This window comes from Haliotis rufescens, unplaced genomic scaffold (genome assembly GCF_023055435.1).
Source record: "Haliotis rufescens isolate VD_foot unplaced genomic scaffold, xgHalRufe1.0.p SCAF_26, whole genome shotgun sequence".
In the NCBI taxonomy this organism is placed as follows: Eukaryota; Metazoa; Mollusca; class Gastropoda; order Lepetellida; family Haliotidae; genus Haliotis; species Haliotis rufescens.
In genome coordinates, this window is record NW_025963957.1 from 4,935,777 (window position 1) to 4,952,317 (window position 16,541).

The following is a 16,541-nucleotide window of genomic DNA, read 5'->3' on the forward strand; positions in this document are numbered from 1 at the left end:
CTGACAGTTCCACGTCTGGCATGCAGGGTATAGATGTATCCCAGAGTGCAGGACAGACGGTGGATGTTCCATCCATGTAGATGGTCTGCTGACTGAAGTGCCTCCAGTTGACGTTTTGTTGAGAACGCCAAGATTTTATTGTCTTCTCCGTCACTGAATAGAAGGTAGGGCTGGCTCGCCATGGTCAGTGTCCAATTCTCAGCCACATCCAGCTCACCCTGGTCTGTGGCAGCACTGGAATGGTCTTCTGACGATGTCTTTGGGGATGCATCTCCAGTGTTGTCCATCGAGTGGTGCTCTTGTAGTACAGGTAACCTTCACACAGAACATGTTGTGTGCCTCGCTGCGATGTTACATACGCTACTAACCTTAAACCCGCCATGGTCATGACCCAAGCTACTGAAACAAACCCTATGTACCAAGGTTACATTATTAAATATTTACATTAAAACTGGAGTACAGACTCGAATGCCAAAGAGTCCACACATCGCGCATTCCGCAGTCAGTTACATACTTGACGATAGCAAACCCCTTGATCAAGATTATTAGTGACGGCAACAAACTCCTTTGTTACTATCAAGATATATATTGACAATAACCATTGCCTTGGTCAATCTCAAGATATATACTGACAATAACAAACAACTTGGTCATAATCCAGATATATACTGACGATAAATATCGCCTTGATAATAATCCAGATATATACTGACGATGAAAATCGCCATGGTCACTATTCAGATATATACTGAAGATGAAAATCACCAAGGTCACTATTCAGATAAATACTGACAATAAAATCGTCTTGATAATAATCTAGATATATACTGACGTTAACAAAAGCTTTGGTCACTCCCCAGATAGATACTGACGGTAACAAACGCTTTTGCCACTGTCCAGATATATACTGACAATAACAAACACCTTGGTCATAATCCAGATATATACTGACGATAAATATCGCCTTGATAATAATCCAGATATATACTGACGATGAAAATCGCCATGGTCACTATACAGATATATACTGAAGATGAAAATCACCAAGGTCATATTCAGATATATACTGACGATAAATATCGCCTTGATAATAATCCAGATATATACTGACGATGAAAATCGCCATGGTCACTATACAGATATATACTGACGATGAAAATCGCCATGGTCACTATTCAGATATATACTGAAGATGAAAATCGTCTTCATAATAATCTAGATATATACTGACGTAACAAAAGCTTTGGTCACTCCCCAGATAGATACTGACGGTAACAAACGCTTTTGCCACTGTCCAGATATCTATTGACGGTAACAATCACCTTGATTATAATCCGGATAGATATTGACGGTAAAACACGCCTAGGTCATATTCCGGACATAAATTGATGGCAACAAACGCCTTGGTCACTATCCAGATATATACTGACGGTAACAGACACCCAGGTATATTCACTGGCGGTAAGAAATGCCTTGGTCACTATTCAAATAGATATACGGGCGGTAGCAAACGCGTAGGTCACCATCCATATGCAATGAAGATAATGGTTGTAAAAGGCAGAACAGTGGTGAAGATTAAACGAATGGATGACAGAAAATCCACGATGACACCAGGTGTTCGCGAAAAGGGTGTGCATGTCCTACTATACCATCTTCCCGAGGCAAGAGACTTGACTAAGTCCAGTTTCCACCCTTGCCGAATTTGGTTGGAATTATTACCAGTTATGTCCCATCTAAGCCTCTCATGTTGACCAATCAGATTCCATCTCTCGTATCATTTGCATTTGCTTCAAACAAAATGGCGACGCCCAGTCAGGACGATCTGATCAATAATCAAGATCTGCATTGTGACAAATGGGTCTTACACCGCGAAATGAGGGGCGGTCGGGTAGCCTAGTGGTTAAAGCGTTCGCTCGTCACGCCGAAGACCGAAGATACTGACGGTAACAAACGCTTTTGCCACTGTCCAGATATATACTGACAATAACAAACACCTTGGTCATAATCCAGATATATACTGACGATAAATATCGCCTTGATAATAATCCAGATATATACTGACGATGAAAATCGCCATTTCTGGTGTCCCCCTCCGTGATATTGCTGGAATATTGCTAAAAGCGGCGTAAAACCACTCAGTCAGTCAGTACACCGCGAAATGCATCAAATCACGTCAGCACCTTGATTAAGACCATGAAAAGATTTAGAAAATATCTGCTGACAACGAGTTGGCGGTTTTACGAACCGGATTGCGATTTCGTTGTTCGATTTTCATTGGACCTATGCATAGACTCGTTAGTCCAGTCAAAATGTAACTCCATAATGCCAGCCTAGTTCGGCAAGGGTGGACTTTAAAGTCAGTTAACTCTCTTGCCTCGGGAAGATGTACTATACCGGGAGCATCCAGCACTCGCAAGAAAAGTATATGTTGCTTAAAGCAGCATAACAGTACTCCTGTCATATCACTGTCATATTCCTGTCATATCCCTGTCATACTCCTGTCATATCCCTGCCATACGACGGCGACCAGTAAACCGTCGAGTATTGACGAGACAATTTGTTGAAGCTACAAACAATGGTAATCCTCCACCCACCTCGAGCTTATGATGACACTCGGGGACTTCAGTCCACCATTAGAAACATCGACCCAGTTCAAGTAAATATAAAACGTCAACGCCAGCGAATAACAAGTCTCGATTATCTGCCGAAACAAGGCGTACAAGGCAAAATAGTGGTTAAATAATATACGAATGCTTTTATTACCTCAGTTACTTATGTTGATTGTAACACATTTCTATCACAATTTAGAAATGGTGTGGTCTTCACAAACTCATTTGTAAGATGATTCCAACAAAAGCCTTGTATCGAAAAACCGGGTTAGCAGGTTCCATAATAAATCCTTCTAATGTGCTTGCCGTTCTAGCACTTCATCTGAATTGACAGCTGTGAACGCAACGGCCCAGACTGGAATAAACAAAGACATTCAAACACCACAAACTCACGCCTCAATGATCTGAGCCGCGAAAATCACCGACCGTGTCAATTGATTCAATGGAGAGATGACAACATAGTCTGTGACAGTAGCAATACGACCAGCAACAAGGAGGGTGTCGCCACATAACCCAGACCAGAAGACTTGTTTATGACGTGTTTTTCCCCAATCCTCTGTACCATTGGATTATAACAGGAACGCTGTTAACTGCTGACACAACTTCACGTTACAGCTAAGCCTTATAGCTTCGCCTACAGCAACCTAACAGCTTCACGTCACAGACTTAAGATAAGACGTAAGATATTCGACATGCTCCTTGTACCTCTGCTGGGGATCTTTCTGCCTGCTGTGGTCGTCGGCTTCAACCTCACCATCCTCCACACCAACGACATCCACGCCAGATTCGAACAGACCAACAAATACAGTGGCCAGTGCCAAGCCGATGATGTGACAGAGGGGAAATGTTTTGGTGGGACAGCGCGACTTGTGACCAAAGTCCGTGAACAGCGCCTCCTCCATCCCAACACCATCCTCCTGTCGGCAGGGGACGAATATTCGGGGACGCTGTGGTTCTACAAGTACCGGGGTGCCGTTGTTGCCAGATTCATGAACCTGTTGCAGTATGACGTCATGGCGAGTATTTTTATTTGTTATATTTTGACATCCTTAGAATCAGAACAGAGCTAACCCCTTACGATTAAATCATTATTGAATATATTTATACATTAGGGTTATGTTTGTATTCACAATGCAGTTTTATGCTGGAGTCTGGAGTTACTGTTAACTCTACTCTCATCACACTAGGATAGTGACCAAGGCGTTTGTTGCCATCAATTTAGGTCCGGAATATGACCTAGGCGTGTTTTACCGTCAATAGATATCTGGACAGTGGCAAAAGCCCGAGGTCTCTAAAGGTTCCTGTCCTGTCTCTGAAGAGTGTTACGTTCTCATCCACTCAAGTCATGACGGTCAGTCAGTGACAGTTAGGAATGGCCGTCATTCTTCACTATCCCGCAACACCAAACATGAATTTGAAGACGCGGCCATGACCTTTCCCCATGCAAAGAAACCAGTCAAGCGAAGCCGAATTCGCGGTCGTAAAAGTCGCCCGGGGTGGTCGCCCGGGGTGGGGGGTGAATGGTGAGGGGGGAGGGGTCACGAGACCCACCTTTGCTTAGTTTGGGTCCAAAATAGAAAATAAACAAACTAAAAGGTCGCACTGGTGTGACGGGGGCGTCTCGCGACACCGACCTTTGACTTCTCAAAACAACACAGTATGTCTCACCTGAACGAACTGCGGATTCCTTTGAAGACAACATATGGTTGGATAACTTGAGGGGTCTTCTCATGAACAGAAATCAGTAGGTGAGTGAAAACTTACCACAGGTGGGAACAGAGTAATGTTAATCGGACTGGTCAGGTCTTGATGACCCACTGCCAAAACTTCCATGCATGTTTGGTGTCGTTGCGCCTGTACATGGAACAGTCGCACAATATTCTGTCTCCGCGATGGGAAGCAATATACTGCAAGTCTGTATGTGCATTAGCCAGGTACAAGTGATGAAACATCTTTACTTTTATACAGGGAAATAAGTTCACCGATAAATGTCACATCTGTCTGTCATCGCTTGGTCACTGTTCCTTCTTACGGTGAGTTATTGCTCACATATTGTTCTCGAGGCAAAACATATATAATTCTCAAAGGATGTCGCTGTTCGCTTTGGTAAGACCTGCCGTGTTCTGAAATCGAACGATTGCTCTAGTTACACCCCCCTTCCCCCCCTCCTTCCCCTCCCCCTTCCCCCCTCCCCCCTCCTAGCCGTTCACTGCACTATTGCTGGTACAATTACATAGAGAGTTACCTCCCCTAAGTATAGAGACATGCTGTTGAAGTATCAACAAAGAAAGAAAGAAAGAAACGCGCAGGTAGTATATAGTTTACTGAACCTCACTACACGAAAAGTCCGGGATATGAATCGGATATATTTTATTGGAAAATGTTGGTGGCCTGATGTTCGACAAACGGTGTGTCAAAACGCAGCCATTGTCGATTTGCAATGTCTTAAACGGCATTGTTTTCACAATTGTTCAAAAATGTCATGGCGGAAAACAGTAAAGCAAAATTCACGTGTAAGTTATGGCATTCGTAACTCGCGGTAGTGGTTATAAACAGGCAAGAATAAGTCAACAATGTGTCATTCAATTGTCATCATTTTTCACGTTTTTGCACCAGGTGACGAGGAGGATAATTTAAGATCCTGATATGTTCTTATGGAACTCGTTTTCTATCTGCTCTTTCCAGACGCTGGGTAATCACGAGTTCGATCTCGGCATCGACGGGTTGATTCCCTTACTCAACGACGTCAACTTCACCGTGGCCAGCGCCAACATCGACGCTACTGCCGAGCCACGGGTCAATAACAAGCTGGTGAAACACACGGTGTTGACTGTCGATGGTGAAGGTATCGGGATCATCGGGTACACCTCCAGAGAGACACCGTCAATTTCTGTTCCAGGTCAGTGCCACTATACCGTCGTCAAACAAACAGCACAGTGGGGTAGCCTAGCGGTTAGAGCGTCCGCTCGTCACGCAGAAGGCCCAGGTTCGATTCCCCGCATGGGTATAATGAGTGAAGCCCATTTCTTGTGTAACACCGCCGTGATATTGCTGGAATATTGCTACAAGCGGCGTAAAACCATACCCATTCACTCACTCACTCAATGAAACAGCACCGAGGGGTAAACGACTGACCCTTTCATACTCTCAACACCCTAATGGAGATACTTCAGCATTTACCTTCCATTTATGACATATTCATTCCAGGTCAGAACCTCAAATTTGAAGATGAGGTTGTAGCAGTCCAGAGAGAGGTGGACTCCCTGATGTCACAGGGCATCAACAAGATCATCGCTCTCGGTCACTCGGGATTTGATGTTGACCAACGAATAGCAGCAGAGGTCAATAACCTAGATGTGGTGGTCGGAGGTCACACTAACACCTTCCTCTACACAGGTGAGAACGCACATGCCTACGTCAACGCATATGTCATACTCACATATACATGCATACTGTTCGCACACCCACCCAACAAAACATACGGACAGTTGTGTATGACGTTTTCGTATATTGTTCAAAGTTCAGGCTGCTTTCTACACTTCAAGACAAACCTGTAATAGATTGATATTTTTTCAGGCGACCACCCGTCCAATGAGGAACCGGAAGGAGTGTATCCCCACGTGGTGACCCAGTCGGGAGGGGCCAAGGTGCTCGTGGTGCAGGACTATGCTTACGGGAAATATCTTGGAGCTCTGGAAGTGACCTTTGACCCGGAAGGTGTCATCACGTCATGGGGAGGTAACCCAATCCTTCTGGACAACAACACGGCGCAAGGTGGGTAACTTGGTTGGTATCATAACGTGCTTGGCCATACAACACAAGGTTGGTATCATAACGTGCTTGGCCATACAACGCAGGGTTGGTATCATAACGAGCTTGACCGTACAACACAGGGTTGGTATCATAACGTGCTTGGCCATTCAACACAGGGTTGGTATCATAACGTGCTTGACTGTACAACACAGGGTTGGTATCATAACGTGCTTGGCCATACAACACAGGGTTGGTATCATAACGTGCTTGGCCATACAACACAGGGTTGGTATCATAACGTGCTTGGGCATACAACGCAGGGTTGGTATCATAACGTGCTTGGGCATACAACGCAGGGTTGGTATCATAACGTGCTTGGCCATACAACACAGGGTTGGTATCATGACGTGTTTGGCAACAAAACACAGGGTTGGTATCATAACGTGCTTGGCCATACAACACAAGGTTGGTATCATAACGTGCTTGGCCATACAACGCAGGGTTGGTATCATAACGAGCTTGACCGTACAACACAGGGTTGGTATCATAACGTGCTTGGCCATTCAACACAGGGTTGGTATCATAACGTGCTTGACCGTACAACACAGGGTTGGTATCATAACGTGCTTGGCCATACAACACAGGGTTGGTATCATAACGTGCTTGGCCATACAACACAGGGTTGGTATCATAACGTGCTTGGGCATACAACGCAGGGTTGGTATCATAACGTGCTTGGGCATACAACGCAGGGTTGGTATCATAACGTGCTTGGCCATACAACACAGGGTTGGTATCATGACGTGTTTGGCAACAAAACACAGGGTTGGTATCATAACGTGCTTGGGCATACAACGCAGGGTTGGTATCATAACGTGCTTGGCCATACAACACAGGGTTGGTATCATAACGTGCTTGGGCATACAACGCAGGGTTGGTATCATAACGTGCTTGGGCATACAACGCAGGGTTGGTATCATAACGTGCTTGGCCATACGACACAGGGTTGGTATCATAACGTTCTTGGCCATAGAACACAGGGTTGGTATCATAACGTGCTTTGCAACACAACACAGGGTTGGTATCATAACGTTCTTGGCCATAGAACACAGGGTTGGTATCATAACGTGCTTGCCTATACAACACAGGGTTGGTATCATAACGTGCTTGGCCATACAACACAGGGTTAGTAATACTATCATAACGTTTAGGCATATAACCATATACACAAATCGTGGTATGACATGGTACACAGCCGTACACACAAAGCCTGGTGTTATTCTGACGCTACGATCATCGTTGTGTCAGCACCATTATGCACTGGTGACATTCTTCAACTCCTATATTTGGACTGATATAAACAAAATGTGTTCAACTTCTTTGAGAGGCATTTAGAAGTTTGAGTACTAAGTCAGGATTAGGTATATGGATGAACAACTTCTTTATTACAATTAGGAGCGACGTTTCGGTGTTTTCATCCCCGAATCTTAAGACCAGTAAGTCAGATTATTGACTGCTACATCACTGTCTACAGACCAACACGTCCAGTTATAAGACCACTATATCACTGTCTACAGACCAACACGTCCCTTTACAAGGCCACTATATCACTGTCTACAGACCAACACGTCCCTTTACAAGACCACTATTTCACTGTCTACAGACCAACACGTCCCTTTACAAGGCCACTATATCACTGTCTACAGACCAACACGTCCCTTTACAAGACCACTATTTCACTGTCTACAGACCAACACGTCCAGTTATAAGACCACTATAACCACTATATCTATGTCTACAGACCAACACGTCCCTTTACAAGACCACTATTTCACTGTCTACAGACCAACACGTCCCTTTACAAGACCACTATTTCACTGTATAGGACACGTCACAGTAACAGCCAGCTAATCATTCCATCTCTGGGACTATCAATATGTTTATCATCCCCCGCCACGAAGTGGAAGGGGGATATGGGAATGGATGCTGTCCGTCCGTCCTACCGTCCATCCGTCCTTCACATTTTTTTTCCGGAGCAGATCTAAAAACACATGAGAGATGGCTTAACCAAACTTGGCACATAGATAGGTCTTGTGGTAAACTTGTGCCTTTGAATACTTTGGGATTTTAGAATAAATTACTTTTCGAGTTTACATAGCAACGACTTTGACTTTGGCGATAGTGCTCGTTTTGAAAACCGTAAATATTTCTTGCCTTGCACATAACCGGGCATATCATATTGGCGGGGGATATGAGTATTTCATGCTTGTTCGCAATAGTTAGAGGCCACAGTCCCACAGTATTACAGTGTCTATGTGGAGAGGCTGTTCACACAAACTACTTTCTGATTGACAGAGCATAATAAATATACATTGATAAGTTACGAACAATATTTGTATTGACTGATTGCATCAAAGACACGAATTCATCTACATTTGGATGAACAAAATGGTACCGTTTTAGGTATATTGTTTTCTGTCTAGATGAAGCGATCTTGAAGGTGATGCGCCCCTATAGGGAAGGTGTAGCCGACGAGATGAGCCAGGTGGTCGCGAGAAGTCAGGTGCTGCTGGACGGAGAACGGTCTTCTTGTAGGGTCAGCGAGTGCAACTTAGGTAAGATTTGACCGATGACTCAGACAAAGTGTTCCACCCACTATTCCGTGGTGCTTCTCCCGACAGAGATACGTTACGGCACCCAAGTAAATGGATGGATACGTAATAGGAATCAGTTCGGCCCCAAACGAGGAAAAATAAATATTACTCATCGTCGTGCGGGTCATTCTAAACCTAGCGGATGAAAGATGTTGTCCGGGTTCCGAATTCAACCATTCCAATTTCTCCGCATTTTAGACGTTTCCATGGCGCCTTCGGTCTACAAGGCTGAACGGTCCGGGTAACACTTGACAATTTATCTCCCCAAAAATATGTTTGGAAAGATGGAAAGTTTAAAGCTCTACGCCGATCCCTTATTCTCACTTAGAACTTTCTCAAAACAACGGAGTTCAAGTGGTTGTGGTTGCAAGTGTACACTGAACTTTATACAAAATATCCAAATATTATAAGCATAATCATTCAACTTAATCAACAAAGGTCGTATCAAGAAGTTTACGAATAAAAATGTATTTGAGCAAAATTTAATTTTAGCGGCCCATATGAACATATTTAATGAACGGATATTGATGTATAGATTTGAAACTGATATATAGTGATATATAGTATAGTGAGAATGCTTAATGCTTCAAAATGGGGCAAATGGTTGCAACATTGTTATAACAACCAAAGTACTGACAAACAAATTAGTCTTTGGTCACAGCAAAATATAAATTAATTAATAGGTGCCGTTTATAAAAATTATAGTGAGAGATTTCCAGGTAATATGTATTGAGAACAAAATAAAACTCGTGTACAGTTTCATATATTAGGCATGAAACCAGTCTATTATTGCTCGCCATATGTGAATTACGTGTGCATATATTAACTGATTTACATAGATATTCATCTACCGTCATATATAACACGTCAGTTATTACAGAACTGCGTGCGAAGAAACCTGTTTATTTCAATATATAGTATTTTGCCAGATAGACGGTTTTTATCAGTATTTAAAGGTCACCAGCCCAAAATAAAAACAGAAAAAAGATTGATGAGCACTTAACATATTTGACCCAATAACATTCACAAAAATACATATTCAATGTGTTTTTTTACACATTTAAGACATAGATTTGTTCGGAAAGTACATAAGGGGTAATAAATTGGATACCAATTACTTACTTACTTATATTGGGGATTTAACGTGCGCTTTCCGACTGCAAGCGTATGTCGCACACGGAGGATACCAATACTTACTTACTTACTTACTTTGGAGATTTAACGTGCGCTTTCCGACTGATGCGTATTTCGCACACGGAGGATTCCAGTACTACAAGTGCATTTTTGTATGAAAACACATCACCAAGTGTCGTAAACGAGAATGTATGTCGTAAAATGTCATCGTTCTCATTTTTGACGAAAAGAGTTAATGACATATATCACGTGACTGAAATACTGCTGCTGCGTGTGAAGGGATGGAGAGACAAACTTGGTCCAAGACAGAAGACGAAGTCGAACTTCCAGGTGTCGGCGTTGTTCTCTGGTCGATGCTTACACTATCCTTCACTAGTTTGTCTGGCAGACTTGATGACTTCGCGGGCTGACAGCAGTAATATAACCGACTGCGGCTAGTCAGTATCTAATCTCTCATTGGTATGCAAAGTGTTGCCATGTACTAATAACTGCAGAAAGTAATAGACTTTGGTTAATTCCCAGGGAACCTGATCGCTGATGCCATGGTGCACCAGAACCTGCAACACAGCGACTCCCTGGAATGGAACCACGTGGCCCTCGCTTTTATGAACGGGGGCGGCATCCGGACGTCAATACAGAAAGGTAACACATTAGCACTACTAATAACAATTTCGTTCCAAACATTATAAGGGGCGGTCGGGTGGCCCAGTGGTTAAAGCGTTCGCTCGTCACGCCGAAGACCCGGGTTCGATTCACGACATGGGTACATTGTGTGAAGCCCATTTCTGGTGTCCCCCGCCGTGATATTGCTGGAATATTGCTAAAAGCGGCGTTAAACCATACTCACTCACTCCCCAAACATTATATGAGTATATGTGTGCGTGTGAGTGCGTGCGTGAGTGTGTGTGTGTATGGTTGATTGTACTAGTCGGGACTAATGCCGGTGTTATGGTGCTAGTCCACTGAGATACCATGCCACAGTTTAACTTGAATACCCCACTCAGACACAGTATATTGGCAGGAGCCGACAAGTCCCTGTTTTATCCCCTTAATGCCAAGTTCCAGGAAGGGTAACAACAAGTACCATCTTTGAACGTCTTTTTGTAAGACGCTGCCGGGGATCGAACCCCTGACATTGCGCTCTTCGGGGAGACGCTCTCTGCACCAGACTACACTGGGTCTCTCTATATGCCTGAACGGAGGTAACACATGATTTGGGGTTGAAGATATGACAAGCATTTTGAATATGTAATGTGATACTTATACTTTTACGTAGGTGACGTCACTTTCGGCGACATCACCACCGTGCTGCCTTTCCGGAACACCTTTGACATCGTAGAGTTGCTGGGGAAACATGTGCGGGAATCGCTGGAGTTCGCGGTGTCCAAGTGGGCAAAGACCGGGAGTTTGTCTGGGGCGTTCCTCCAAGTGTCGGGTACGTCAACAGAATACAGCTTCCAGTTAACTGTTGTACCAGTGTCCTGGGAAATCTACAGCGAATTGTCCTAGTGAATGTACAGCATTTGTTTGTTTGTTTGTTGTTAAACGCCGCACTCAGCAATATTCCAGCTCTATGACGGCGATCTGTAAACAATAGAGTCAAGACCATCCAGTGACTGATATCATGAGCATCGATCTACGCAATTGGGATACGCTTGTTACGCGGAGGCCAGGGTTCGATTCTCCTCATGGGTTTGTTTGTTTGTTTGTGCTTAACGCCGCACTCCTGTATTCCAGCTGTATGACTGCGGTCAGTGAATAATACACAGTTGGGATACGATGACATGCAACAGCCAAGTCGGCGAGTCTGACCACCTGATCCTCTTACGACAAGCATAGTCACCTTTTAAGGACCTATACTACCCCGGATCTTTACGGGTATGAATGAACAGCGAATTGTCCTTGTAATGAGTGTGTGGGTTCTATATGATGACGGGGTGTCAGCTTCATGTGGGAGGGGGGGGGGGGGGGGGGGGGGGGGGCGGTCGGGTAGCCTAGTGGTTAAAGCGTTCGCTCGTCACGCCGAAGACCCGGGTTCGATTCCCGACATGGATACAATGTGTGAAGCCCATTTCTGGTGTCCCCCGCCGTGATATTGCTGGAATATTGCTAAAAGCGGCGTAAAACCATACTCACTCACTCCTTCACTCACTCATGTTGGAGGAAAACCCGATGTGATGCAGCCATCGCCCGAGGGAAACGTCCAGTTTCCACCCCTGCCGAACAAGGCTGGAGTTATGTTATGGCTGGACGAACGAGTCTATGCATAGTCCATTTTAAAATTCGTGACGATATCGACATCCGGTTCAGCATGGCAACTGCCGTGCTGAATTCGTTCGATTGCAGGATTTGCAGAACATGCGCACCGTCAACTGGGCGTCAACAGATATTTTAAAAATCTTTTAAAAATCAAGGTGCTCAGGCGATTTCATGCACTTCGTGAAAACCCGTTTTATTACAATAAAGATCTTTATTATTGATGAGATCGTCTTGACTGGGTGCCACCATTTTGTTTAAAGCTAATGCAAGTGATATCAGAGGTGGAATCTGATTGGTCAGTAGGGGGATCCCCCGAACATAGAAGGAACATAACTCGCAATAACCACTGGTGGCGCAACGATCGAACCCCGAAATTAGAGCCTAGTTCGGCAAAGGTGGAAACTTGACTTTTAAAGCAGTCGATTCCCTTGCCTAGGGAAGATGTAACATGAACCACTTTGGTGAACCCACAAACACCGGTATGGTTGCTGACAAACCAAGAAACATAACCCGGGCGAATCTGGAATTTGAATCCAGGGTTTCTGGTACGCTTAAGGGACGCAACTCTACACAGCCAATTGCGGGTTCTCAAACAACTAAGCCCCCAGGCCTTAGGCATATTCCTTGTAAATGTCAGGCTCGCTGACTTGGTTGATACATGTCATCGATCCCAATTGCGTGGATCGATGCTCATGATGTCAATCACTGGATTGTCTGGTCCAGACTCGATTATTTACAGACCGCCGTCATATAGCTGGAATATTTCTGAGTGTTGCGTTAAGCAACAAACCAACCAACCAACCTTGTAAATGTATAACGTTTGACAAAGGTTCAGTGCATTTCCATATACTGTGTCTTTGTGATTGTAAGGGTTCCACAAATTTGATTTGAACTCCACACAAGTCCCGATTAGTATTGCCTCCCTTACTTGTCAGGTCAACAGTATAAAGGCACTGTAAAGAGTTTTTCTATTCACAAGGTTTGAAAGTCGTGTACGACGTGACGATGCCTGTAGGTCAAAGGGTAATAGAGGTCAAGGTCAGATGCACCAACTGCTCCGTGCCCCATTACGTGGATCTCGAGGACACCGAGGTATACAAGATCATCATGCCTTCCTTCACTGCAAATGGTGGCGACGGATATGACGTCATCAACAAGAACAAGATCAAACATCATCTACTTGGTAAGCTTGCTACTGACATGCGCGTTACTAGGTCAACCTACGCGTGGGATGTATTCTCGCAGTGGTCCGCAAGTCTGCATGCCAGGCTTAACACAGCACTCCAAGGTTTCAGCAGCGGTACGACCGCTTTGTGCAAGATGTGTCCTTTTTGCCTGCCTGGAATGTCTATACCATAGGGGTCTGAAATTTTGATCCAAATTATGAAAGCCTTTGTATACTATGAAGAGATGAGATGGTGAGTGAGTTAGTTTTAACGCCGCTTTGATCAGTATACTAGTTATATCACGGCGTGTCAACTTAATGTCGGAGAAAAGCCCGAAGTGATGCAGGTCTCAGACGTTTACAATTTGGTGAAACCCACGAGCACGGGTATGGTACTTACAAACCTAGGAACATAATCGGGGCGAACTGGGATTCGAACCCACCACCATAGGTTTCTGGCGTGCTCTGCACAGCGAAATGCGACGCCTTAGACAGCTGGGCGCCCCGTACCCCCAGAAAAATGTATCGTCTTGTTCGACAAAACGAATTTTGTTCATAGTTTTACAAAAAAAGGCGTCCTGTGTGTTGCTTTGTGAACCTGATCCAAGAATCGCACGAGAGTCCAGGGACTATTTGCACAAAGCGATCCGAGCGCTACGTAGGTGTACGATAGTTAAAGTGCTAATGTCTTGTGCAAGGTGGCCCTGCTCGAGAGTGCACGTCCAGGAGCAATCCTCGTGCCCTGACTCTTTGGGACTAATTGACAGGACGGACAGGCAGCAGTGATTTTAGTTATACTGAGCTATCATTTCTTGTGTATGTGTTGTGTGAGCAGCATCTATTATCCCATCTGTAGTTTCAGCAGATGACGTTGTTGTTGTTGCAGGCGATGTGGATTCATACGTGCTCCTCGAGTACGTAAAAACTGTTTCCCCTCTCACCCACGGACTGGAAGGGCGTATCAGTTTCCGACAGACACCTTTGTGTAACTGCCCCGTCAGTAGTGACGTCACTCGCCCAACAACACATCTAGAGGCTGCGACGGCGACGGTGCTGCTCCTTGTCGTATCAACGTGTATACGTGGCACTGGTTTCTACTGACTGGTGTCTGAGTTTCTCCGGAGAATCAGTTTAGTGGTACTTAACATACAATGAAGCTGGTGGGAGCTAGTCTTCACAATAGTCTATGTCACTATATTCAAATAAAATATTTTTCTACAATTTCTAAACACGTCTTCACCTGATCATTTGGACAGGAAGGTATTATTAATGTATTGTTCGTGTATTATCAATATATTGTATTTAATCGCACGTTTCGGGGTGTTCACAATGGGATCTCTTATCCTCTACATCCATTTTGTAAACTCTCCTCTACATCCATTTTGTAAACTCTCCTCTACATCCATTTTGTAAACTCTCATGCGTGCCCTTGAACATGCTGAATGTCTGAGATGCTGCCTTATTTCACATTTTGAATAATATGCATGATATGTTTCACTTTGTCACAACCGGAACGTTGACATTTTAATCATATTGAGACGCATAGAAGCACTTAACTCCACTCCTCTCTTGAAGATTCCAGGTGTACATGTGTTTCATTGGATGAAGATGAAGATGAATGATTTTGAATTATTCTAAATTAATACAAGAAGAAAGCATTATTTGAATTTTGAATTCTTAACCTGTTAACCACAATGCACTGTTATAGCACAGAACTCAGAATCCCCTGTTATAGCGCCGTACCGCAATGCCCTGTTATATCACAGGTCCCACAATGCACTGTTATAGCTCCGGTCCCACAATGCCCTGTTATAGCAACGAACCCAGAATTCCTTGCTATGACAAGGTAGACACAATTTTATGGATAACAACTTCTTTAATACTGTAAAAAGCGACGTTTCGGCATAGATCCTTATACCGTTGTCAAGCATGAACATCAAGTCATTCATGCTAGACAACCTAGGATCATGCTAGGATCTATACCGAAACGTCGCTTTTTACAGTATTAAAGAAGCTGTTATCCATAAAATTGTGTCTACCTTGTCATCCGTCAACTTCTAACTAATGCCTATCAAACAATTTGTTCCTTCCTATGGCACCGGTCCCACAATGCCCCGTTATAGCACCAGTTCCACCGTTCCCGAACACAGAAGTCCTTATTACAGCACCGGTCCCGAAATACCCTGATATAACACCGGCCCCACAATTCTCTGTTATAGCACCGATTCCACAGTGCCCTGATATAGTACCGGCCCCACTGTGCCCTGTTCTAGCACCGGTCCCACACTGACCCGTTATAGCACCGATCCCGGAATGCCCTGTTATACGTCCGGTCCCACAATGCCTTGCTGCAGCACCGGTTCAACAGATAAAATTTAAAGTCACATCAGTAGTATTTCAGCCATATCGTGAATACAACAAATTATGTTTAAATAACAATTCAATATAGAATACATAAAACAACAAAGGACAGTAAAGTAAACAGATTTTCACAAATTTATATTAAAAACCGGTTGGGAAACATAAAAAGGAATCACAATACCTAACAATACATTATAAAAATGGGCTACAGATCACCAGGAACAAAGTGAGGCAACCTAACTATGGACCATGGGGACTCATAGTACTTCAGCTACCTGCATGGTCACCCAGCAGGATTTACACCATCCCTCTTGCTGCTGGCGATTGCCATCAAGTTTCGTCGAAACTTAAAACGATTACAATAGTAGCAGGAATAAACGGAATGAAGTGGCCTCACATGTCCTCTCAGTGTGACAATCATTTCACGCTACGTTTGACGATATATATCCACTAACAATCTCAGTTACAACTTAGACACTAGCTACTAATATTGTAAAATGTAAACTATGCACACAAATTGAAATTCTCAATCATATCAATTTCTTTCAAAAAGCCAAATATTAAATGAGACGGAACATTATTAGAAAGGTCCATAGTTGATGTTGC

At 44.0% G+C, this 16,541-nt stretch overlaps 1 protein-coding gene across 1 annotated transcript; it reads left to right on the forward strand.

Moving 5' to 3' along the window:
• Positions 1-3,067: 3,067 nt before the first annotated feature.
• Positions 3,068-14,803, forward strand: LOC124147354 (snake venom 5'-nucleotidase-like). Its single transcript, XM_046518045.2, has 9 exons — positions 3,068-3,625; positions 5,295-5,508; positions 5,817-6,005; positions 6,186-6,383; positions 8,846-8,977; positions 10,673-10,792; positions 11,427-11,585; positions 13,389-13,592; positions 14,461-14,803. Exons 1-9 carry the CDS (start codon positions 3,302-3,304, stop codon positions 14,673-14,675), a joined length of 1,755 nt encoding a protein of 584 aa, XP_046374001.2. The 5' UTR covers positions 3,068-3,301; the 3' UTR covers positions 14,676-14,803.
• The last annotated feature ends 1,738 nt before the right edge of the window (positions 14,804-16,541 follow it).